The sequence below is a fragment of the Colletotrichum higginsianum genome, chromosome 2 (assembly GCF_001672515.1).
Source record: "Colletotrichum higginsianum IMI 349063 chromosome 2, whole genome shotgun sequence".
NCBI lineage: Eukaryota > Fungi > Ascomycota > Sordariomycetes > Glomerellales > Glomerellaceae > Colletotrichum > Colletotrichum higginsianum.
In genome coordinates, this window is record NC_030955.1 from 5,269,468 (window position 1) to 5,289,723 (window position 20,256).

Here is a 20,256-nt window from a genome sequence, read left to right on the forward strand (position 1 = left end):
TTGCACATTGCGAGAACACACACCATGACGTTCCAATCAGGGAGTTCCAGCTTCTCGTTAAAACTCAGCACGGCCTTCAAACACAACTAAAACCAGTCCTTCCTATTTCTTTACAAAAGGTATCAAGTATCGTGGTTAAGGTCCTAGAGGATAGTTAGTGATATTATCAAAGGAGCAGTGTGTGTAGAGAGCTCTTACTCCACACTCCATTAAAGGTGTATTCAATCAACGTAGGGTCTACGTTTGTGGGAATCGCTATGTTGAAGACGGTCCTCCTGGGATAGGGATTGTTCCCACTTCCACGAGCCAAGCCCCTCTCATGATTCACCCATTTCTCTCCCGCGAATTCCTGGTCCCATTCCCGCAGTGGGACCACTCCGGTGAAGTTGCCATAAAGATTGTCTTTGCCAGTAATCTGGACTTCAAGGAAGACTGAGAATGTATCCTGGGGGCCTGTAAGACGGTCAATCGCAGTTTGACCCATGCCGTCCACTCTCCAGGTGCGATAGCTCAGCCGGCGCTTGCTAGTCGATCCGTCCCAAGTGACTAAGGGAACCTGTTGGAGGGGAGGGAATTCATCGCCTTCGTAATCGTATCGTTCGATAAGGCTTTTGAGATTTTCAATGGTGAAGTTTTCGGTAGTGGAGGCAGCGGACTTGGATTTGCCGGATTTGCCCAAACAAAGCGAGCCAACACATAGCCGACGTCGTTCTTGCACCAAGGGTTGGGAGGATGCAAAGCAAGAAGCTAGAGTAAGAAGGAGTGTGATAGCCCAAAGCATTATGCGAATATCTGATGCAAACGAGTGTATTAGGTAGGTAAAAAGGAATGTGATAGATTAAGGTGAACTGATGTAGCGGAAGGAACAGCAGCAGAAAAGCATCTTGTACTTGAAGCAAGTTTGATTAGATCTGTATCTTAGTGCATGAGTACTTGCGGCACTATAAGCATCGAAATTAAAAAAATAACGGGATTCATTAGCCGAAAGCTGGTTTTTCTATACGTGCATACTGAGAGACAAAAATAACTACATATTATGGGGACCTAAACTGCACAGGACTGCTTACTAAAAGCTCTACGCGCTGGAAGAGTGTTATACCTGGCACACTTGATCTACGCAAGTAGCCTATCACTATTTCCTGCGTTGATTCAACCAACAACACAGGCCTCATTCCGGCCACGCCGGCTTCTTTCCTTACCTCATTCAGGTAGTTTCAAATAGGCACACAGGGATTTACCCTCCGCTTTAACGCTTTTAGTGGGACAATTCATGCAACCTTCATTTCCCAAGAGTACGTACGTCAGGAAACGGACTGGCGCCATTTTGTACACACCTTACACCTCTTAGCCAAGGTGCGGAATCAAGAAGCCTCGACCAGCCGGCGCAAGGGCTCGGCATCATCAGCCGAACGGCAACGTGCATTGTTGGCCAGTATCTTCGCGCTGAATAATGCTACTGTGGCAGCTACGCCCTGCCAGACAGTCAATCGTCCAGAGTCAATCCTGGATAGCTAGAGGTGCTCGCAGCGGCACGCTTAAAAGAACGTATATGGATGACGGCGTGCAGCAGTGTTTTATATGGTCACTTATCAAGAGGTGGGACCATGGTTATATAAAGGGATGGCGGCAATGGAAAAGAGATTGGTTGTCTTGGCTGACTCATTGCGGATGAGAGAAGACGTGCGAGGTCAACCAAGGCGGCCCCTGCCGCCCCTCGTTGCTTTAGGGGGCAGTCACGAGAGACAACATATTTACTTTGCTGGACGGAACGCAGTCGAGTAGCAGCATCAATCTCAAGCAACTGCCGAGGAAGCATGATACGAAAAGTGATGGCGCGCAGAATCAACCTACCTGAAGTGGCATGTGGCTGTGCAGCGCTATGCAGCCCTGCGGATTTCCTATCTGTCATCTTGTTCCCTCATGTGAAATGTCTTTGTTTTCGTCACAACCCCCTTGCCCGTTGCCTGTTTCTGGTTCTGCGTGGACATGGCATGCATAAGGCGATCTTGGAACGAAGAGTACGGCTTGTAGGGAACTGTGGTATCATAAATTCGACACGAGGTGTCTCGTACAGGGGATAGTCGAGGATACGCGAGCCTGTCGAGGAAGACGGCTGGCACCTCGGCTGTGCAGACTTCGGGACAAGGTTTATCCTCAACGTCGCTCATGAGAACATGAAGCTAGATGCTGATTAGTATCGCATACTGGGGTGCAAGAAAGATAGAGAGAGAGTTGAGCAAGACGTATGCGACAGGCTTGTTCGGTGAGAGGTGGCGAGCGGTCTCGAGACTGAACGGATCTGCGCTAGGCCTGAGCCAATGCATGTAATGAGCATGACTGCCATGTGAGGATCTCGTCGTGTAGCGATATCGGCGGCCAATTGGGCAAGACGGATTTGGCAGAGACGCTTCTTCTTCTGGCTGGAGTATTGCAGGTAGAGCTTTCGAAGATGCTCCTCGCGGGAATGGCACACTGAGACAGCTAACCAACGCCACCATTAATTTGTCACTGCCTTACTGCCCATTGCCTCCCTCTGCCCACGCGATGCACATGTCACACGTGACATGCAGCATGTCACTGCGTTTTGCTGATTAGGTGCCCTATTTTTCCGCCCCCACGGTACGTACTTTCTACCCCACCATCGCCATCGGACTACCTGACGATGCTCCGCTCACTCGCACTCGTTCTCGCATCCACCATCCACCCACTTCCACTTCTTCTTCTTCTTCTTCTCTTCATCCTCTCAACCGTTCCTTCCTCCCTTGTCTCAAAATATGGCCACGTCAACCCGGATATTGCTGCCACGGTTGGCAGCAGCAACATTAGCAGCAGTACACGGCAACCACGGCCCCCGACAAGCCATATGTTGACTCCATCTCCACCCCCGCTGCCTACCAGTATGAGGCCCACCACCCCGTAGACGACGACGACAGAAGCGTGTCCGAAATCCTGACCAAGACAAGTGCAAGAGAATGGGGCCGCTCCCATCTCGTTGCACTTCCTGTATTGGTTTGAGGCAGGAGAAACCACATGTTACTGCCTGAGCACAACTACTTCTTTTGAGCCGCAAGCTGCTGACTGGCAGCACCCGTCTCAAAATGAATCGCAAGGGCGCAAAAAACGAAGATGAGATCCCCTCTGGCGGTGGTGGTGGCGGCGGTGGCGGTGTCAACAATAACAAGGGCACCCTTGCCGACTGTATCAACGCTGTCTCCTCTTGTGAAGACAAGGCCAAAGAAGGCGGTATAAACACCACCATGCGCGAGGGCATGCTGGTCGCCTTTAACCTCCACAACATCATTCTCCAGGATGTCGATGAGAATGATGCAAAGGACGTTGTTGACGACAACGCATTCGCTAGAGAAAACTTTATGGCTAGGGCCAAAGGAAAGGTGAGTCGAGTAGCCAACAGATGTCGACGGCGAGCCGCCCATCAATCATCATGCTAGCACCTCGACCTGCTCAGTGTCATTGTGATTGCTGCCGCAAGTCACTTGTCCGGTTTCTCGAGATTGATATCTTGGGCCAGTACCTCGACAGCCTTAGGAAACACATTGACGAGAAGGTCCCGGGATGGGCTTATCAGTCCTTGGAAATGTTTCCATTTCTCTCGCACGATGAGGGTATTCACCTCGTCCGTAGTCTTGTGCTTTTCCGTTCGTCTGCACCTACCACCGTCCACCATCCCCAAGGAGTCCGCCGGAACGGAACCCTCCTTAAGTGGTCCAGCATGTTTTCAAAAGGCGCGGCGCGGTTTGATTCGAGAATGCGCTTAGTAAGGTTCCGGCCTTTGCTGTTGAATAAGCTGGCGTTCTTAGGTCTCGTTGCTGCACCTGAAGGGCTTCTCTCAGGAGATCAGACGGCGTGAAGTCGGAGGAACGCGGCGTGCGTCATCTCGTAGCTGGAGACGGCCCTTCCTGACGCCATATCGCCAAGTTTGAGACAACCCACCTGGCGGGCCGCCCCATCCTTAAGCTATTCTTCCCTGTTAGCGGGGTTGTTTGTTGTGGCCAATAGCTTTCGAAACTGGCTAGGGATGCAGATATCAGGTGAGGCGAGAGAAGAGAAATGGCGGATAGAAAGGGACGCTAGACTACCTATCCAGATGCGGTAGGCCAGCCAGTCCGTCGTGGGTTTTCCCCGAGATGCCACTTGGACGTCGGGAGTGCGTGATGGGTTCGGCCGTAACCCACGTCTGAGGAAGCGTGACTCGGGAACGACAGGCTTTGAGGTCGTATCGTTGTTTTCCTTCGTTGAACCGGAGGTCAAGAAGCACATCGGCACGCGAACCTCTCCCGGTCGATCCGCTGAATCAGCGGCAACTCGGGCCCGGGACCGCCTGGATGGCGTCTTGACCGGGGTCTGAGGCGCTGTGATTGACAACCCCGGTTTCCTGCTTCAAGACCCAAACCCTTTGCGGCAGCCATTGGCATTGGCTCGTGGTGGGAATAGGCGCAGAGTTGAGGCTCGATACCGCTCGGCACAGGGGAGTATCCATGTGGATCTTCATGGGTTCCGCTACAACGAAGCGTTCGATGGCTTCCCCGCCAGGCCAATAGACGGTCTGGGTGATGGAAGGAGCTGCATCGTAGTATGCTTGATGTTTCATGAACAGACACTTCTTTACTTCTTTTCGAAGAGTTGCGGACGAATCATGTGCAGCGTATTGCATGTGCAAGTCTCACAAGGAAGCCTGATGGTGAACCCCCCCCCCCCCCCCCCTACCTGTCAAGCCCTTCTTCGTAAGCAACGGCCCCCCTGTATGCTTTGGTTAAAGAATGGTTCTGCATGTCATGATCCGTACTGCTATCACTCAGATCGGCCGGCTATCATTCGTTGTCAATTACTCTCTCATTGACACATCATCAGGCGAGCCTCTTGACAGACCATACCTTGTTTCAACACCAAAAGGTTATAGTAGCTTTCCAACCTCCCCTATTACTGTTCTCTCCATGCACAACAGCAGGCAAAGTATGAATTGAATCCTGAGAAACCTTTTCCAATCCTTCTCTTCGCATTGGCTTGTGCCGGAGCATGAAGCAAGGGGGAGGGGGGGAGGGCTTGAAGCACATCTACATCGTGCAGCCTGCAGGCCGTCAGGAACGTCCATGACAGCGTATGCATGCAAAAAGAACCCGCTCATCCCCGCCACCCCAACAACGTCGTTACCCTCCCGTCGATCCTGGCTAGAGGGCCCAACTAGATATGTCGGGCGATATGTAACCTCCGCCCGAGTGGGCTGCTAACGGGATGACGGAAAGCCCGTCTTGTTTCTCACTTGTTGTCTCTCATCTGCTACTCAACGTGCTGTTTGCACAGATCTGGTCTCCGCCTACATAAGAAACCTTGGTTCCCATTGTCTGTTGCCTCTGGATGGTCTCCGCTCTGAGACTCAAAGCAGAAATTTGACGACCAAACTTCGCCCTTACATTCACACGCTCAACCATGGACAAGTCTCATCCCACCCGAGCTCCTTTGGGAGATACGGGGTTCACCCTCGAGGCACCAGCAAACCCGATACCCTACTTCTTTGCAACGCTGCTGGCCGCCTTCTTCATCTACTCTATGCAGGGTTCCAAGATCAACCTCCCATCAGCCAACCCGAAGAAGTTTTTCGAGCTCACCAACAGCCGGCCAAAGAAATACTATCTCACCAATGCGAGAAGTATCATGGCCAGATGGTTCAGCGCAAACCCGAACAAGCCCATGAAGATGGTCAGCGATATGGACGAGTCGATAGTGCTGCCGCCAAGCATGGCCAACGAGATTCGCAGCCACAAAGACCTGAGCTTCGCCGAGTTTTCGGAAGTGGTACGAGCACCAACATTCGGATGCGATCGCAGCTCTTTATAAAAAATAACAACTTGTGCAGTTCTTCCAGACAAAGTATCCTGGCTTCGAGGCGTTTGCCGTCGGGAACCACAGCAGCCCTACTTTAACCGTCATCAACAAGGACTTGACGAAGCAGCTCGGTATGCGTCACTCTTCGGCATTCACTATAAATCATACCCTTGGGAAGAACTGAGCTGAAACTTGTCCAACAGCCAAGGTCACTGAGCCTCTAGCCGACGAAACTTCCCTGGCCCTCAAGCACACCTTCACGGAAAACAAGTGTAACGTAACCGTTCAGACGCACAAACATGGCAGCTACTGACGCTTTTCTTTCTCAGCTTGGCACGCTATCCACATGCGGGCCACCTTCCTTGAAGTCATCGCCCGAGTATCCTCCCGCGTCTTCCTCGGTACGGAGCTCTGCCGCAACGAAGCTTGGCTCGACATCACCAAGAACTATACACTCGACGGCTTCGCAGCCGGAGAGCGACTCCGTGATTTCTCCCCGTTCGTTCGATCATTCGTCCACTGGTTTCTGCCCGTCTGCCAGTCTGCGCGCAAGCGGGTCCGGGAGTCCGCCACCATCATCCAGCCCATCATCGACAAGCGTAACGCCCTAAAGGCTCAGGCTGTTGCCGAGGGCAGACCCGAGCCCGAGTACTTGGACGCAATCGAGTGGTTCGAGAAGGCCGCCCAGGCCAACGGGGTCACGCTCGACCCGTCTCTGTGCCAGCTTTTTCTGTCAACGGTCGCTATACACACCACCACAGATCTTATGGGCCAGGTGCTGGTTGACCTGGCGAAGAACCCAGGCATTATCAAAGACCTCCAAGAGGAGGTGTTGAGAACTCTGAAGGAGAGTGGCTGGAAGAAGAATTCACTGTACAACATGAAACTTTTGGACAGCGTCATCAAGGAGAGCCAGCGCCTGAAGCCTCTGCAGCTTGGTAAGTCTCGCCCATCGCCCATCACCCTGTCAAAGTAGAGAGGACCGAGAACTGACATCGGCCTCAACTTGCAGCAAGCATGCAGCGAATCGCCACGGCGGACGTGACGTTATCCGACAGAACCTTCATCCCCAAGGGAGCTTGCGTCAGCGTCTCTTCCCACGCCCTCTGGGACCCGGAAGTGTACCCGGAGCCGGAGAAGTGGGACGGCTATCGGTTCTACCGCCTGCGAGAGAAGGCCGGCAAGGAGAACTTTGCGCAGCTGGTCAGCACCGCCCCTGAGCACCTCGGGTTTGGCCACGGCAAGCACGCCTGTCCCGGGCGCTTCTTTGCCGCGAACGAGATCAAGATTGTCCTCGCACACATCCTGCTGCAGTACGAGTGGAGACTGCCGGTTGACGCCAAGGCTGACATCTTTGACTATGGCAACGCTGCTATAATGAACCCGCATTTGGAGATCGAGATCCGGAGACGGGCTGATGAGGTTGATTTGGACAAGTTCCTAGAACAGCTTGTGTGATTACCTTTGGCATGGTAAGGAGATAGTCATTAACCTCAGCAATTAAGGCTGGTGATAGATACAACGATCATTTGGGAGTATGGGAGTCGAGAAATTTAGACGGCTGGTTGACCTGGAGTCTTGACCCCCCTTTGGTTTGAACTGATATGCCTATGGAATTTCATCCACATCCGGATCTCATGTGTAACTGTAGTCCAGTCTATTGGCCATTTTCATAAACACATACAAGTACTATGTCGTCATCCTCGACGTCCAACAACGCTGAGTGCCTTGGGGGGGGTGCGGGGTCACGAAGAACTAATACACCAAGTCGGCTATACATCTCCGCATCCGTATTTATATGTAGGCTGTATAAACCCCATCAAGTGGACCGCCACCCAGCTTAAAGTACTACCTGTTTCTACTTTCATCACCTCAACAGTCCAATACGGTCCGGAACGTTGCAAGGATTCGACAATGGCGTTCGACTTGCCCTTCAAAGTAAGTCGTCAGGTGCTTGAATTAGATAAATGGCATACTGAAAAAGGTGTCAGCTCACCAACCCTGACCTCCTCAGGACTGATGCCTACGTCCACGGGTCTTGGGTGACGGCATCGTCGAAGAAGAGATTCGACATCGAAGACCCAGGGACCGGCAAGATCTTCGCCTCGAGCCCGGATTTTGACCGCTCCGACGTCGACGCCGTCGTGACGTCGGCCCACGAGGCCTTCCAGACCTACCGGCTCGAGAACCCGAGGGCGCGGGCGAAGAAGCTCCTCGAGTGGGACCGGCTCATCCGCGAGAACAGAGACGACATCGCGCTGGTGCTGACCCACGAGTCCGGGAAGCCTCTGGCCGAGGCGCAGGGCGAGCTCGACTATGCTCTGGGCTTCACCTGGTGGTTCGCCGGCGAGGCCGAGCGCATCCGAGGCAACATATCGACACCGTCCGCACCCAACAGGAGGGTGTTGGTCGTGAAACAGCCCATCGGCGTGGCGGTGGCCCTCGTTCCTTGGAACTTCCCCATCGCGTCGGTAACGCCCGTTCTTCTTCATTCCCGTCACACGTCGTCCCGACACTGATACTATCCACAAAGCATGATTCTCCGAAAGGCCGGCGCCGCTCTCGCAGCGGGCTGCACCATGGTCGCGAAGCCCTCCCCCGAGACGCCGCTGACGTGCCTCATCCTCGCACATCTGGCCACCAAAGCCGGCTTCGGCCCCGGCGTGTTCAACGTCGTCACGACCTCTCTGGAAAACACCCCGAAGGTCGCCGAGGCGCTCTGCAAGCACCCGCTGACGAAGAAGGTGTCGTTCACGGGGTCCACGAACATCGGCAGCCTGATCGCCAAGCACTGCGCCGAAGGCCTCAAGAAGCTCACGCTGGAGCTCGGCGGGAACTGCCCCTTCATCGTCTTCGATGACTGCAACCAGGAGCAGGCCCTCGAGCACCTGCTCGCGCTGAAATGGAGACACGCGGGCCAGGCGTGCATCACCGCGAACCGCGTGTACGTCCAGGACGGCATCTACGAGGAGTTCCTCGAGAAGCTGGTCGAGCGTACCGGGAAGATCAAGATGGGACACGGCGCCGAGCCCGGCACCACCATGGGCCCTCTGACGACGCCCCGCGCCATCCCCAAAGCGCAAGCGCACGTCAAGGATGCCGTGGCGGCGGGCGCCAAGGTCGTGTGCGGTGGCCGAGCGGGAGCGGAGGTCGGGCTGGAGGCCGGTTACTTCCACGAGCCCACGATCCTGCGCGACGTGGAGCAGTCGATGCTCATCAGCCGGGAGGAGACCTTCGCCCCCGTCCTCGGGGTGTACCGCTTCTCGACCGAGGACGAGGCCGTCCGGTGGGCCAACGACACGAGCATGGGTCTCGCGAGCTACTTCTTCACCAAGAACGTCGACCGCACGTGGCGCCTGATGGAGAACCTGGAGGCGGGCATGATTGGGATGAACACCGGGAACTCGTCGGCGGCGGAGTCGCCCTTTGGTGGCATGAAGCTCTCCGGGTACGGAAAGGAGTCCGGGAAGGACGTGGCGGTGGAGGAGTACCTCGTTTCCAAGACGGTCACCATGACTTTGGAGGATCACTACTAAGGGTATCGTGAGTGATGATATCCGAGTGGAAATGATGGTTGGAATGACATGCAATGGTATTCAATGCTAATGCTATGTTAAGATGCTAGTTGTCCAGTCTTGTTCTTTGGGTAGAAAATACAGCCGGAACTCAATACGCGCCATGGATTATGTATCGGTGGACTAAGAGCGACCATATCGTTCCTCATAAGCAAAAACACACTCATCATGGAGAATTCGAGCCTCCGCATTGTGATTCAGCGCCGAGTATCACGTCGAATCCCGTGGGCGCGACAAAGTTGCCGCATCTGCCGTTGTCGCACACGCCCTGCCTCGCCGTGTTCCCGCATGCTCGTCCGTTGGCGGCTGTCTGTTCGACCGAGGGCCGGCTTCGTTTCGCGGGATGCTTGAACTCGCGGGGGATTACCGTGATCGCGAGAGCTTTGCCTCGAGGCCTGGGCGCTTTTGGAATCGTGAGTTTTGTGTGTGGGACAACAGCGATAGCAGCGACAAAGGCTCTCTGGGAGACGAATACTTACCGGCGGAGACCCCCTCCGACGCCAGGAAAAGAACAAAAGCAAAGTCGCCGAGTCGCATGGTTTGCAGTGCCGATGGAAAGTCCGTTGACTTTGGTGTATGGTCTGTCGAGCGGTCCGGGGAGGGCCAGTGGCTCGCACTGGCTGGCAAGCCTTACTTTCTCAGCTTCTTCGGAATCTCCAAAGGCCGGTTCTCTATCGATTGAGAAAGACGAGAGATGCCTTTCGAAAGACGAGTCTTTACGAGGTTGTCTTGGGTAACAACCCGATCGACGGGCACAACTGACGTCGCCTGAGTCGGTATGTGATACTTGTTTCGGAGCCTCTGCCGTGAGACGTTGACACTTTATGGGGCTACCTTCGAACCCGGGAACGGATTGCCATCGGTTCCTGGGCCATGGTCTGACAAATCTCAAGCAGAGGCTGGTTGGGGTATCCTTGGGGATGCTGGAAGTGTTCCCAACGTGCACGTCGCCGTGAGGGGGAACACCACCTCTTTGCAGAAGAGAGAAAATGAAGCAAAGATGCGATTGGTTTGCGAGCTGGTTGTCAAAATGAAGACTTGGAAACACCGCGTTGCGGAGGCTTAACTCATCGTCTTCCTTTATATCGCCAGCAAGACTGAGTGGTTTCCTGAGCTCAAACTAGGGTTCAATCAACCACTTCACTAATTACCGGAAACTCACCTATACGCACGCAGCCTTCATTCCGGTCAAGTAATACATCAAACAAATCAATTCGTCCTTAAAACGAAAACTTGTCTACTTCGCTTGCGATGGCCTCTGGACGTCACGAAAGAAATTTAATCAAGACAGATTTGTCTCTCATTAAGTCTAGTTGTAGTAAATCTGGAACTTGGCCGTACTTTCGATAGACTGAATGGCCGATTGATTAAGATTGAACGATCAACCAAACAAGCATTCAAGTCATGGCCTTTTTAGTAGCACACAGCAACGGTCCTCATTTCTCCTCCTTCCCAACAAGCTTCTCATCCGAGTCGACACTCTCGAAATCCTCCTTGTGCGTCATGAAGACATCATCGTTGAGGTGACGGTGCCTGTACCAGAAGACGATGGTCTGGACGAAGAGGGCAATGCCAGGGGCGGCCCACGCCCAGATGAGCGTCGGGTCCGCGATGGAGGGGAGCAGGATCTGGCCCAGAGCACTGCTCAGCGCCGTCATGAACAGGAAGAGGGCGACGACGGTCGACCTCATGTGCTCGGGGGCGCGAGCGTACGCAAGCTCGTAGGCAGTGACGTTAATGAAGATCTCAGACATGGCTCCGAGGGCGACGTTGGGGATCTGCCACCAGATGGAGAGGGGCGAGACTTCGTCGCATGAGCTGGCATTGTAGCCGCTTTGAAACTATGTTAGCGTCCTGTTTGTGCACTTCAACCTTTGAGGACTTTGGACTTACCAAGGACTTGTCTCGTATACGCGCCATTGGACCAAGGCGCCGATGACGGAGGAGATGGTGGCGAGAATGAAGCCTACCGTCATTCTGCTGATGCGGCCGAACTTGATGTTTCTGCGCTCAAGGAAGGGGTACACGACGTTCGCCATGAAGGGGGAGAAGACGATGATGACAAGGGGGTTGAAGTGGCTGAGCAGGTCGTTGGGGGCGCCGTCGGATGTCATCGCGGCTCCCTGGTTGCTCTGCACGTTGCCGACGCCGCCGTCGTTCAGGTACCAGATGGGGATGTACAGGAAGATCTGGACGGCCTGCCACGTGCGGCGCGCGTCGTCGACATCCTTCTCCGAGTAGCCGACGTGGACGCCCCGCTCCGCCAGGACGGTCGGCTTGACGTTGTGCCAGAAGTTCTTGGAGAAGATGTTGCCCTTGCTGGCCTTGAGGCCGGAGGTGGTGATCTTGACGAAGCGGTTGAGGTCGGAGCCCTGGGGGGGCACTCGGACGGTGCGCTTGTAGGTGGCGGCGAGCAGGACGGGCAGCAGGAAGTAGACGATGCCGTGAACGAGGTAGGCGAGCCAGAAGCTGTGGTACTTCTCGATGTAGACGACGGCGATGGAGAAGAAGGCGCCGACGTTGATGAAGGCGTAGAAGATCAGCATGATGTGGTTGATGGTCGTCTCCGGGTCGACGATGACCTTCTCCCCGGACTTGAGCACCTTGGTGTACTCCCTCTGGTGCTTGTACTGGTCGATGACCGTCGGCGCGACGTTGGGCTTGAAGATACCGGCGCCGATGGCCAGGAGGAAGTAGCTGAGGAGGAAGACGCCCACGGCGGCGGCTTTGGAGCCCTGCAAGACGGCGGGGGCGGCGCCGCCGACCATGATGACGTGGGAGACGCCTCCGATGAACACGCCCAACGCAATGGCCTTGTAACGGCCGATCTTGACGTCTGCCAACCAGGCACCGAAGATGGGGATGACATAGGCCAGGAAGTTGAAGAGCAGGCCCAACGCCGAGGCGGTCCGCAGTCCGAGGCCGAGGGCGCCGGCATGGGAGTTGGGTTTCGAGGGGTCGATGGCACCGGTGCCGGGACCGCCCTCCGGCAGGGGGAACTGGAGGTAGTTGTTGAAGGCGGCCTTGACGCCGTAGTAGGACGCTCTCTCGGCCATCTCGACGATGCAGAGGGACCACGACGTCAGGGGGATCGAGTCGGCGACCTTGCGCAGCGTCGTGCGCTCCTCCTCCGTCGGGGTCGGGTAGGCCTCATCATCGACGACGGAGCGCGTCCCCTCGAGCGAGCTGGACTGGGACTCGGCGTCGCGGGCGGCGGCGGCGACCTGGTGTGTCTTCTCCGAGTGGTGTCCGCCGTGGTCGTCCGAGACGGGCTCGGCGACCTTGTTCACGTTGAGACCAACGACGTTCTCGGCTGTATCACGAGAGCACGTCAGTTTGGGCTGCCCAGGCGCTTGTGGTTGGAGTTGAAACTTGGCATGCAACTCTGCAAGTGACTTGACTTACCCATGATGTTCAGCTTCGCTCTAGGTTGACTTGGCAGCTGAGAATGGGAGAGAAGGGAGGCACGGGGTGAGGAGGGAGCTGAGTGATACTAAGAGCCCGGCCGGGTCTTTTAACCTTGGACCTCCCTCCCTCCCTCTCTCTCTCTCTCTACTATGTTATCTCTCACACCACCTCCGGGAGGTCGCAATCCAAGATTTGACCCCGGAAGACTAGCATAGACCGCCCCATTGCACTCAACCGCTTCAGGAACCAGCGCGCTGCCCAGACGGCCAAGGCGGGGCCAAGATAGATCGCGAGCTTGTGGAAGCTTGTTGCGACATTGCATCCGACTCCATCCGTGCCCTGGTCCCGGTAAGTGGGTGGGTGGTTATGTTGGCCTATTGCTGTGCAGGCTCTCGACAACCTCTATATATAACCAGAGGGCATGTCATCGTCTTGGTCGTTGGATTCTTCTGGCCTCTGCTCTGGTTGAGAACTGCGTCTGCGAAGTGGAACAGACTCGATCTGGTTGATACTGGATCCGCCGTTCACGCAAACACACCTTATCCCACGGGAACGACAAACAGGGCGCATCGTTGTTCCCGTCGCCCACTTCCCCGGCCAGCGTGGACCACGCCCACCGCCAAATATGGAGGCGGACCGATATCACTAACCACGTATCGGTCTTTGACTCCAAATCCGCCGACAATTCCATGACACGATGTCGATTGCGTGATTGCAAAATGTGGAGCTGATATCGCTCCGCGCCCAACAAACGCAGAGGGTATCCCCGAGGAGCAACTTAACAGGATTCGATGTGCCTTTTCCTTTGCCGTTATTGGACACCAGCCGGGGCGACCGAAAGTTAATTCTCGGCCGCGAAGTGCGCCGTCGATCCTGGTTCAGTCACAGTGGGTGGCCGCGCCCAGAGCTGTTGTGAAAACTTCGCGATGTCGCCATAGTCCACCCCAACCTCAATCCCGGCTTTCGTTGCGTAACAGATATGCGCGACGCGGCCTATGAAAGACCATCACCCGCGTTGCGCCGAGGTATGAGGAAATATCTCAACTTGCCGCCGTTTGCCCCTATTGCCTCATCCTGATCTCTTCGGTGGCCAATTTCTTACCGAGTCATTTAACACGCGAAAGGGGGGAGGAGGGGGGGCAGCCACCACTTCTTGTTGTTGTTTTTGTTGTCCTGTGCTGAACAATTCTCGCCAAATCTTTGACTTTGCCAACCGCTTGGCTGCGAAAATCCCAATCCAAACCCCACTGTGATAATGCGCACAAGGGGTTATTCTCGTTGAACTGACCCAGGGTGATGACTGGGAGCCACTGCAAGGTCCTCGAAAAAAAAATCGAAAAAGATTTGAAGACTTTTGCTCTTCTCAATGATTGTTATCCTCTTTTGTCGTGCGAGCTTCAGCCGTGAAGGTGAAGGGTAGCGCGAGGCTTCGGTGAAGTAATCAATAGGTTGAAGCTGACCAGTGTCTCTGTCTAGGGTCTCTCCATCTCAGCGCCCGAAATCGAGAGATCAAGTCAATCTCCTCATAAAGGTGAGCTGAGTCGCGTTCGTCACTCCTTTGGCCTAGAGCCATGGACATCATTCATGCAGTTGATGGCGCAACACCCTTCAGCTCAGTAATGGGGCGCGTGCCTTGAATTGCGAAATGTGAGGACAGCAAAATATACAGCTTATGCAGCCGTCGACTCGGAAGGCCAAAGAGACGGGCATCAACACACTCTCCGGACTGTATTGTTCCGGTCACGGACGCAAAATGGTTCCGTTTTGGCCTCGCTGGCCACCAGCGCAAAAACATGGTGCTCTTCAAGCGCCGGATTTATTGTTCCACGGAACCAACGTCATCCTCATTGTCGCCGTCGTGGTCTAGTAGGGCATGTTGCAGTTTTCCGTCAGTCTTCAACTGTCTAACATTGTGTTGTTGGAATTGTGGCAAGGACGCCTTCTGTTAACTGATAATCCATCTGCCTGTATGACGCATCAGCTCCTAGAGTATGTCAGAGTTGAACCTGAACTGAATCCTGCGGCAGACATAGAATTATTATAGAAATGAGGATCGTCTTGGCGAGATTGCGTCATCATCTGCCACTCAGTCTCATCCGACGCGCAGACAACTATGGAGACCTTTCCAGAAGACGTGTTGGAAGGTCTGTAATTAGCTAGCTGACGAAAGACTGTAATCTTTGTTTCACCATCCCAGTTTTGTGATTCGAGGCTGACTCAGAATGTTCATTCTTTTTTTGGAAAAGTTGTATTGCTATCAAAAACACAACAACATAACAGAACAGCATTGTCTTGAAAAATACAGTGTTGGCTTTTGGCAATGAATGCACACCCTTTGACGTTTGTATACCATTTGCCAACTTGTTTTTGCCATATTTTTGTTCATTCATTCCTCTAATTCCTGTGACCTTAATAGATTGCTTTATAAATAACCAGTAATTCTATCACTGCTTCTTATGCTCTGTTCACTGTCCGCTAACCTCTAATGACGGAGGTTCACCCTGGGTGACATTCCTTGCCAGTCAGTCTTCATGTCTTTTGATTTGGAAATTTTAATGACTGGAATCCAATTGCAAGAGTGTTCAGATATGGGAAGATGGTACTATTGAGGTGAACACCAAGTTCATATCTATCGATGAGACAACTGGACTTCGTCTCATGCTAACAACTTGAACTGATCCAACGTCAAAACTTATCCACTGTCAGGAATACGAAGCCCACCTACAGTCATCGCTTTCAGTTCGCGACGCTTTTCCGTACACTCTCGCACTCTCACCTTTTAGCATGAGGTTCGCTTTTGAAGGAGGGGCTGGAACTCAACTTCGAAACTTCCGAAGCGGTACAGTAAAGGTTTGCTCTCCTAGCCAACCAGACTGAGACTTCACCATGAACGTCAGCAGATATTAAACGTCTCATGATTGAGTTTTGTTATATGGAAGTGACTCCTCATGTCGCCTTCCTGTCTCATGCTACCGAGGTAAAAGATCTTTCAAGTACAGAACTACATAAGTGACGACGGCTGCCGCTGTCTCAGCGTCTCTACAAATGATTTCTCTCAACGAACATCACTCTCATAAGACTTCCCAAGTCCATTCCACAAGCCACTATGGACGTTTTGTCCGCTCCCTCAATAGCATATATGCCAAGTGGCTGGGCCAGTCATGATACTCGGGACCGGCATGCTCTCTTGTGCACAGTCTGGCCCCAGTATCTGACACTGGAAGAGGCCAGCGATATCATCGAGCAGTTCAACGGCCTAGGATGGGTCCGAGACAATCAACTACTGTGGAGCGGTGTAGAGTACGCAGAAGTTGAGAGGACGGCCAACGAACACAACATGCAGACCTTGCGAGTCGCCATGGGTCCGCTGATGGACCCAGGTCACCCGAGGTGTCTCAAATCGAAGAAAAAGGAAAAGGCATGGAGCAAATACATCAAGGGCGCGTCTCTCATATTCGCGTGGCGCATATCCCAGGGCGAAGTCGCAACGATCATGACGCCTCCGCCGCCTGACTGCTTCCACCCGTCAGAGATGACGAACCTGCAAGATATAGAGCTCCCAGTTCTCCGCGGCGATCTCGGAAACCGCCCAGTCTCCAAGATCTTCCTTTGGCACCCTACAGTCGAAGGGGCACAATCCTTCAAGTACCAAATTTGGCCCCAAGACCACACATCTTCATGGTACCAAACGTTCGACCCTCGGGCAAAGGACACAAAGACCTGGAGAGTAGTGAGCAAGCACCGAGGTTCGTCGAAAGTTCATCCGCTTCAGCGAATCAACTTCTGATTCAAGACAGTGTCGACGAAGTGGGCGGTAAACACAACCGTGCGCCGTCTCGTCACTCTGGAGACGTTCGGAAAGCTCAAACGACTGTCCTCAAACGTCAGAATCTCTATCAACGTTGCCGATAAGATGGTCCTTCTGCTCAAACTTTTCTACCACTCGGCGGTACTCCTCCTTATAATTGCCCGACTTGTGCTCCAAGTCGTTGTTGCTGAGGAGGCAGCTCCAGGCGAGACCGGAGAAGTCACAAGTGCATCTTCTTCAAAAGTCAAACCAAACGAGGAATCTCGGATTACGTATGCCTCTAAGATCAATCAACCTCCATCACGTCTAACCACTGTCAATATTTCTGCGATGACAGTCTCAGGAAGCTCTTCCACCGACAAGGTGGCATCTTCAGAAGTTGACCAAGGCAACAGACTTCCGGTTCACAAAGTTTCCAGTGTCGATCAACCTCCATCAAGTCCAACCGCCGTTGCTACTTCCGCAGTGGCAAATCCAGGAAGTTCATTCCCCGATACAATGGCATTTTCAGGAGCCAGCCACAATAACAAGCCTCCGGCTCTCAAAGTTTCTAATGCCGATCAACGACCATTGGTTCTAGCCACCAGCAGTTCCTTCGCGATTTCGGACCCTGGAAGCTCGTCAGCGCCGGCTGAGGGCAGTAGTTCGTCACCAACGCTGGGCAAGAGAGCAGCGAAAGCGTTGAGAAAGCTACAGAGGGCTGAGGTCGAGGCGCAGGTGCCGATTTCCAATGCAAATGGTAAAAAGACGAAGAAGAAGAGCCCACAGTAGTGAGTTGACAGATGGAGGGACTTCATGTCACGCAGTCATAAAATGTTATAAAAGTCACAACAAGATGGGCTGGCAGCGCCAAGGTCTAACATTTATCGATTAGTTTGAATAAGCACCGATACCGGGTTTAGATTTCTAAAGTTGTGGATATTTCATTAGCAATACAAGCTATCAAGCGAAAGAAGCAACTGTGACGTTCAAGATATTCCAGTGTCTGGAGACCTAGGAGGCGGTGGTTTACAATTTTCAACCTCTAGAGACCTCGAATCAAGTATCCGTTCCTCCACCTTCATCTTTGAAAAGTTCAGCAACACAGAAGACAGTTCTTAAACTGAGACCAAGAGCAAATCCCTGTGAGATGAAAAGCGTCCATAAAAACCTCAATATGTGGAATATTACTCAAACCAGCGCACATGTTTGTGGAATTAACGTAGCCGTATAAGCCAATGACTAGTTTGACACTGACAATCGTTAGGGGAATTCTACATTTCCTACGCTGAGCCTAGGCATATATCTGAGTTATCTATTCGTATTTCCCGGGACTAGTTCAGCTCGGCAAGTCAAAGTCAAACATCTTTCAACTCCAGGGAGGAAACCAGCCCGTTTGAGTAATCTTGGACAAGTTCCAACAGTTCAAACTGGAGATGACGGGATATCTTGAGCCATACCACGGGCCATTGATTATTGTTAGTATCTGGATCAGGGGAGGAAGCGGGTGCTCTACGGCCATCCGTTGTGGCTTGCGGTATCAACGGCTTAACCTACCACTCGTTTTCCCACAATTGACTGTCTCCGTCTCATCTACTCTGGTTCTGTGAAGCTCAGTTCAACTACCGGCATGAAGTTTAACATTTCGATGGACTTGGGATGTTCCCAACGGATGTCCACGATCTGCCGGCTTAGACAACCTCGGCGTTGTCATGAGCTCAAGCAGTCACATGTGAAGCTTCATCAGTCGTCCATGTTTGACATCACGGCAGCGCAGATCAGCTCACCACTCACTGGACCCCTACTCGTACTAGCCAGCCAGAACACCCTCCCGTCTACCTTGCCCATCAACAGCCGCGCTAGCCATCCTGTCCCACAACCCTAGCATCACCAAGGGGGGCGATCAACGGCGGCTTCCCCCCCCTCTCAGCCGCCGAAACGACATCGAAGCATCCCGAAAAGTCGAACGGCATGAAGGCGGGGGAGTACCACAAGGGGATACGGGGCCTAGACTACAGGATGATCGCTGGCGTCATCTAAACCCTCCACTTCCCATCACTTCAGGGTCCTGTAATGGAGGACAGCCAACCAAGGAGCGTTCGGGCGGCGAAGGGAGCAGCATCGCATCACACCCATTCACACTTACGAATGGATGTCTGTCTGCATTCTACGGGCTGCAGTCGATAAGCAGAAACGACGCGCCTCATCGAACCCTGAAACGTCCTGTTGCATGGCCTCCATTGGCGTCTGTGGGAGCCATGGCGGGAAGGCTAATCCCTTGGGTATCAACTTCACGCCCGTACAGGCGAGGGAAGCCATCGCAGCACTTCTGCAGCAGTCGGCAACAGGTCTAGCCAGAAGAGAAGCAGACGTAAAATTTAAAAACAGCGACAGAGCGAGGCTGGATGAGGACAGTGGAAGGAGGGGGGGGGGGGGGGGTCCAGTGTGAGATAGGATGATATTTCCCGACCCTCCATCGTATCCTCCGATCCTCGCCCGAGGGAAGGCAAATTTTGTTGGGTACGAAAGAACAACCAAAAAACAGCACCAGCATGTCCAATGTAGACAGAATAGACAGGCTTCCGTGCGTTTGGGTAGTATGTGTGCAGAAAGTGAGCCAGTGCTTGGGCGGTTGGATATCTCTGTGATGGCTGGTCATGGGTTTACAAACACAATTGGCAAAGACCAACTAATTCACCGACTAACAAGACGTCAAGACAACCTGTCAACAAAGCATTGTTCTCCTGTAAACGCAGGGACGTAGGAGGAACAGAAAGGGAAACAATCGCACAGTCGAACGCCGCTAAGGAGGAGCAAAGGTCGAGAAAGGGGGGGGTGAAAGGTGGTCGGGGAATAAACAGAGAGCGAACACGCCCCCCCTCCTCACCCAAGGCCAGCCAGCCAGCCCCTACAGAATCGCCATAGTCCGGGGGCCCTGCCAACGCTGCAGGATAGGAGGAGTGAATAGCGTACTGTCTGTTGTTATTTTCTCGTCCGCCGAAAATAGTCTGTGCCGCTCTTCATTTCCACCAGCGTTGGCAGCAACGCCTCCTCAACAACGCACGCACGCACGCAAGCACACAAACACACCATGGTACTGGGCTCCACCGCGCGGCGAGGTTGGCAGTCTGTCTATTGTCTGTCTGTCTGTCTGTCGGCTGCCCAAGACGGCGCGATGGAGGCGTCCGCGGCGTGGTTCCATGTACATAGGATGGTGCGTGTGGTGGCCCCCCCAGCCGCCCTCTCTCCCGGGCTCGCATCCGTGATGTTGCTTGTTTCTGCAGTTCTCCACATCGGTCTGATATCGAGATGATTATGTGATGGACGGTCTTCTTGTCGTTCCATCTTTTCCATTTTAGCCTCAGCATCAATGTGAGCATCGGAGTGGAAACCCTTGCCCCCCCCCTCCTCTCCCCCCCTTCGCCCCGCCAGCCAGCACGGAGCACAACTGGGTCTCGCGGGGGTTGGTTTCGAGGACGAACGAACGCCTGGGCCGTCTCGGAACCCCGATCTGAGGTGCACGGCGGGTGGTGGGGACTGTCCTTTTTTTGCAAACTCGCCGAGGCGGGGGATTTGTGTCTAGGTATCCGTAGGGTGGTCTCTGGGGAACGAAACGGCGGCCGGGGCGGCGGGCGACTTGAATCC

At 53.7% G+C, this 20,256-nt stretch overlaps 6 protein-coding genes across 6 annotated transcripts; 4 read left to right on the forward strand and 2 right to left on the reverse strand.

The window, feature by feature from the left end:
* Positions 1 to 135: 135 nt before the first annotated feature.
* CH63R_03310 (Histidine permease) lies at positions 136 to 781 on the reverse strand (the record flags this gene model as incomplete). Its single annotated transcript, XM_018298285.1, has 2 exons — positions 136 to 143; positions 199 to 781. The coding sequence occupies 2 exons, from the start codon at positions 779 to 781 to the stop codon at positions 136 to 138; spliced, it is 591 nt and encodes a 196-aa protein (XP_018163101.1).
* Positions 782 to 3,098: 2,317 nt separating this feature from the next.
* CH63R_03311 (uncharacterized protein) lies at positions 3,099 to 3,868 on the forward strand (the record flags this gene model as incomplete). Its single annotated transcript, XM_018298286.1, has 2 exons — positions 3,099 to 3,392; positions 3,467 to 3,868. 2 exons carry the CDS (start codon positions 3,099 to 3,101, stop codon positions 3,866 to 3,868), a joined length of 696 nt encoding a protein of 231 aa, XP_018163102.1.
* A 1,577-nt stretch (positions 3,869 to 5,445) lies between these two features.
* Positions 5,446 to 7,299, forward strand: CH63R_03312 (Cytochrome P450; the record flags this gene model as incomplete). The annotated part of the gene is made up of 5 exons (XM_018298287.1): positions 5,446 to 5,811; positions 5,873 to 5,972; positions 6,045 to 6,113; positions 6,171 to 6,779; positions 6,854 to 7,299. 5 exons carry the CDS (start codon positions 5,446 to 5,448, stop codon positions 7,297 to 7,299), a joined length of 1,590 nt encoding a protein of 529 aa, XP_018163103.1.
* Positions 7,300 to 7,755: 456 nt separating this feature from the next.
* CH63R_03313 (Succinate-semialdehyde dehydrogenase) lies at positions 7,756 to 9,377 on the forward strand (the record flags this gene model as incomplete). The annotated part of the gene is made up of 3 exons (XM_018298288.1): positions 7,756 to 7,779; positions 7,833 to 8,308; positions 8,375 to 9,377. 3 exons carry the CDS (start codon positions 7,756 to 7,758, stop codon positions 9,375 to 9,377), a joined length of 1,503 nt encoding a protein of 500 aa, XP_018163104.1.
* Positions 9,378 to 10,852: 1,475 nt separating this feature from the next.
* CH63R_03314 (POT family protein) lies at positions 10,853 to 12,825 on the reverse strand (the record flags this gene model as incomplete). Its single annotated transcript, XM_018298289.1, has 3 exons — positions 10,853 to 11,249; positions 11,310 to 12,729; positions 12,822 to 12,825. 3 exons carry the CDS (start codon positions 12,823 to 12,825, stop codon positions 10,853 to 10,855), a joined length of 1,821 nt encoding a protein of 606 aa, XP_018163105.1.
* Positions 12,826 to 15,930: 3,105 nt separating this feature from the next.
* Positions 15,931 to 17,506, forward strand: CH63R_03315 (uncharacterized protein; the record flags this gene model as incomplete). Its single annotated transcript, XM_018298290.1, has 3 exons — positions 15,931 to 16,570; positions 16,622 to 17,402; positions 17,458 to 17,506. 3 exons carry the CDS (start codon positions 15,931 to 15,933, stop codon positions 17,504 to 17,506), a joined length of 1,470 nt encoding a protein of 489 aa, XP_018163106.1.
* Between the last annotated feature and the right edge of the window lie 2,750 nt (positions 17,507 to 20,256).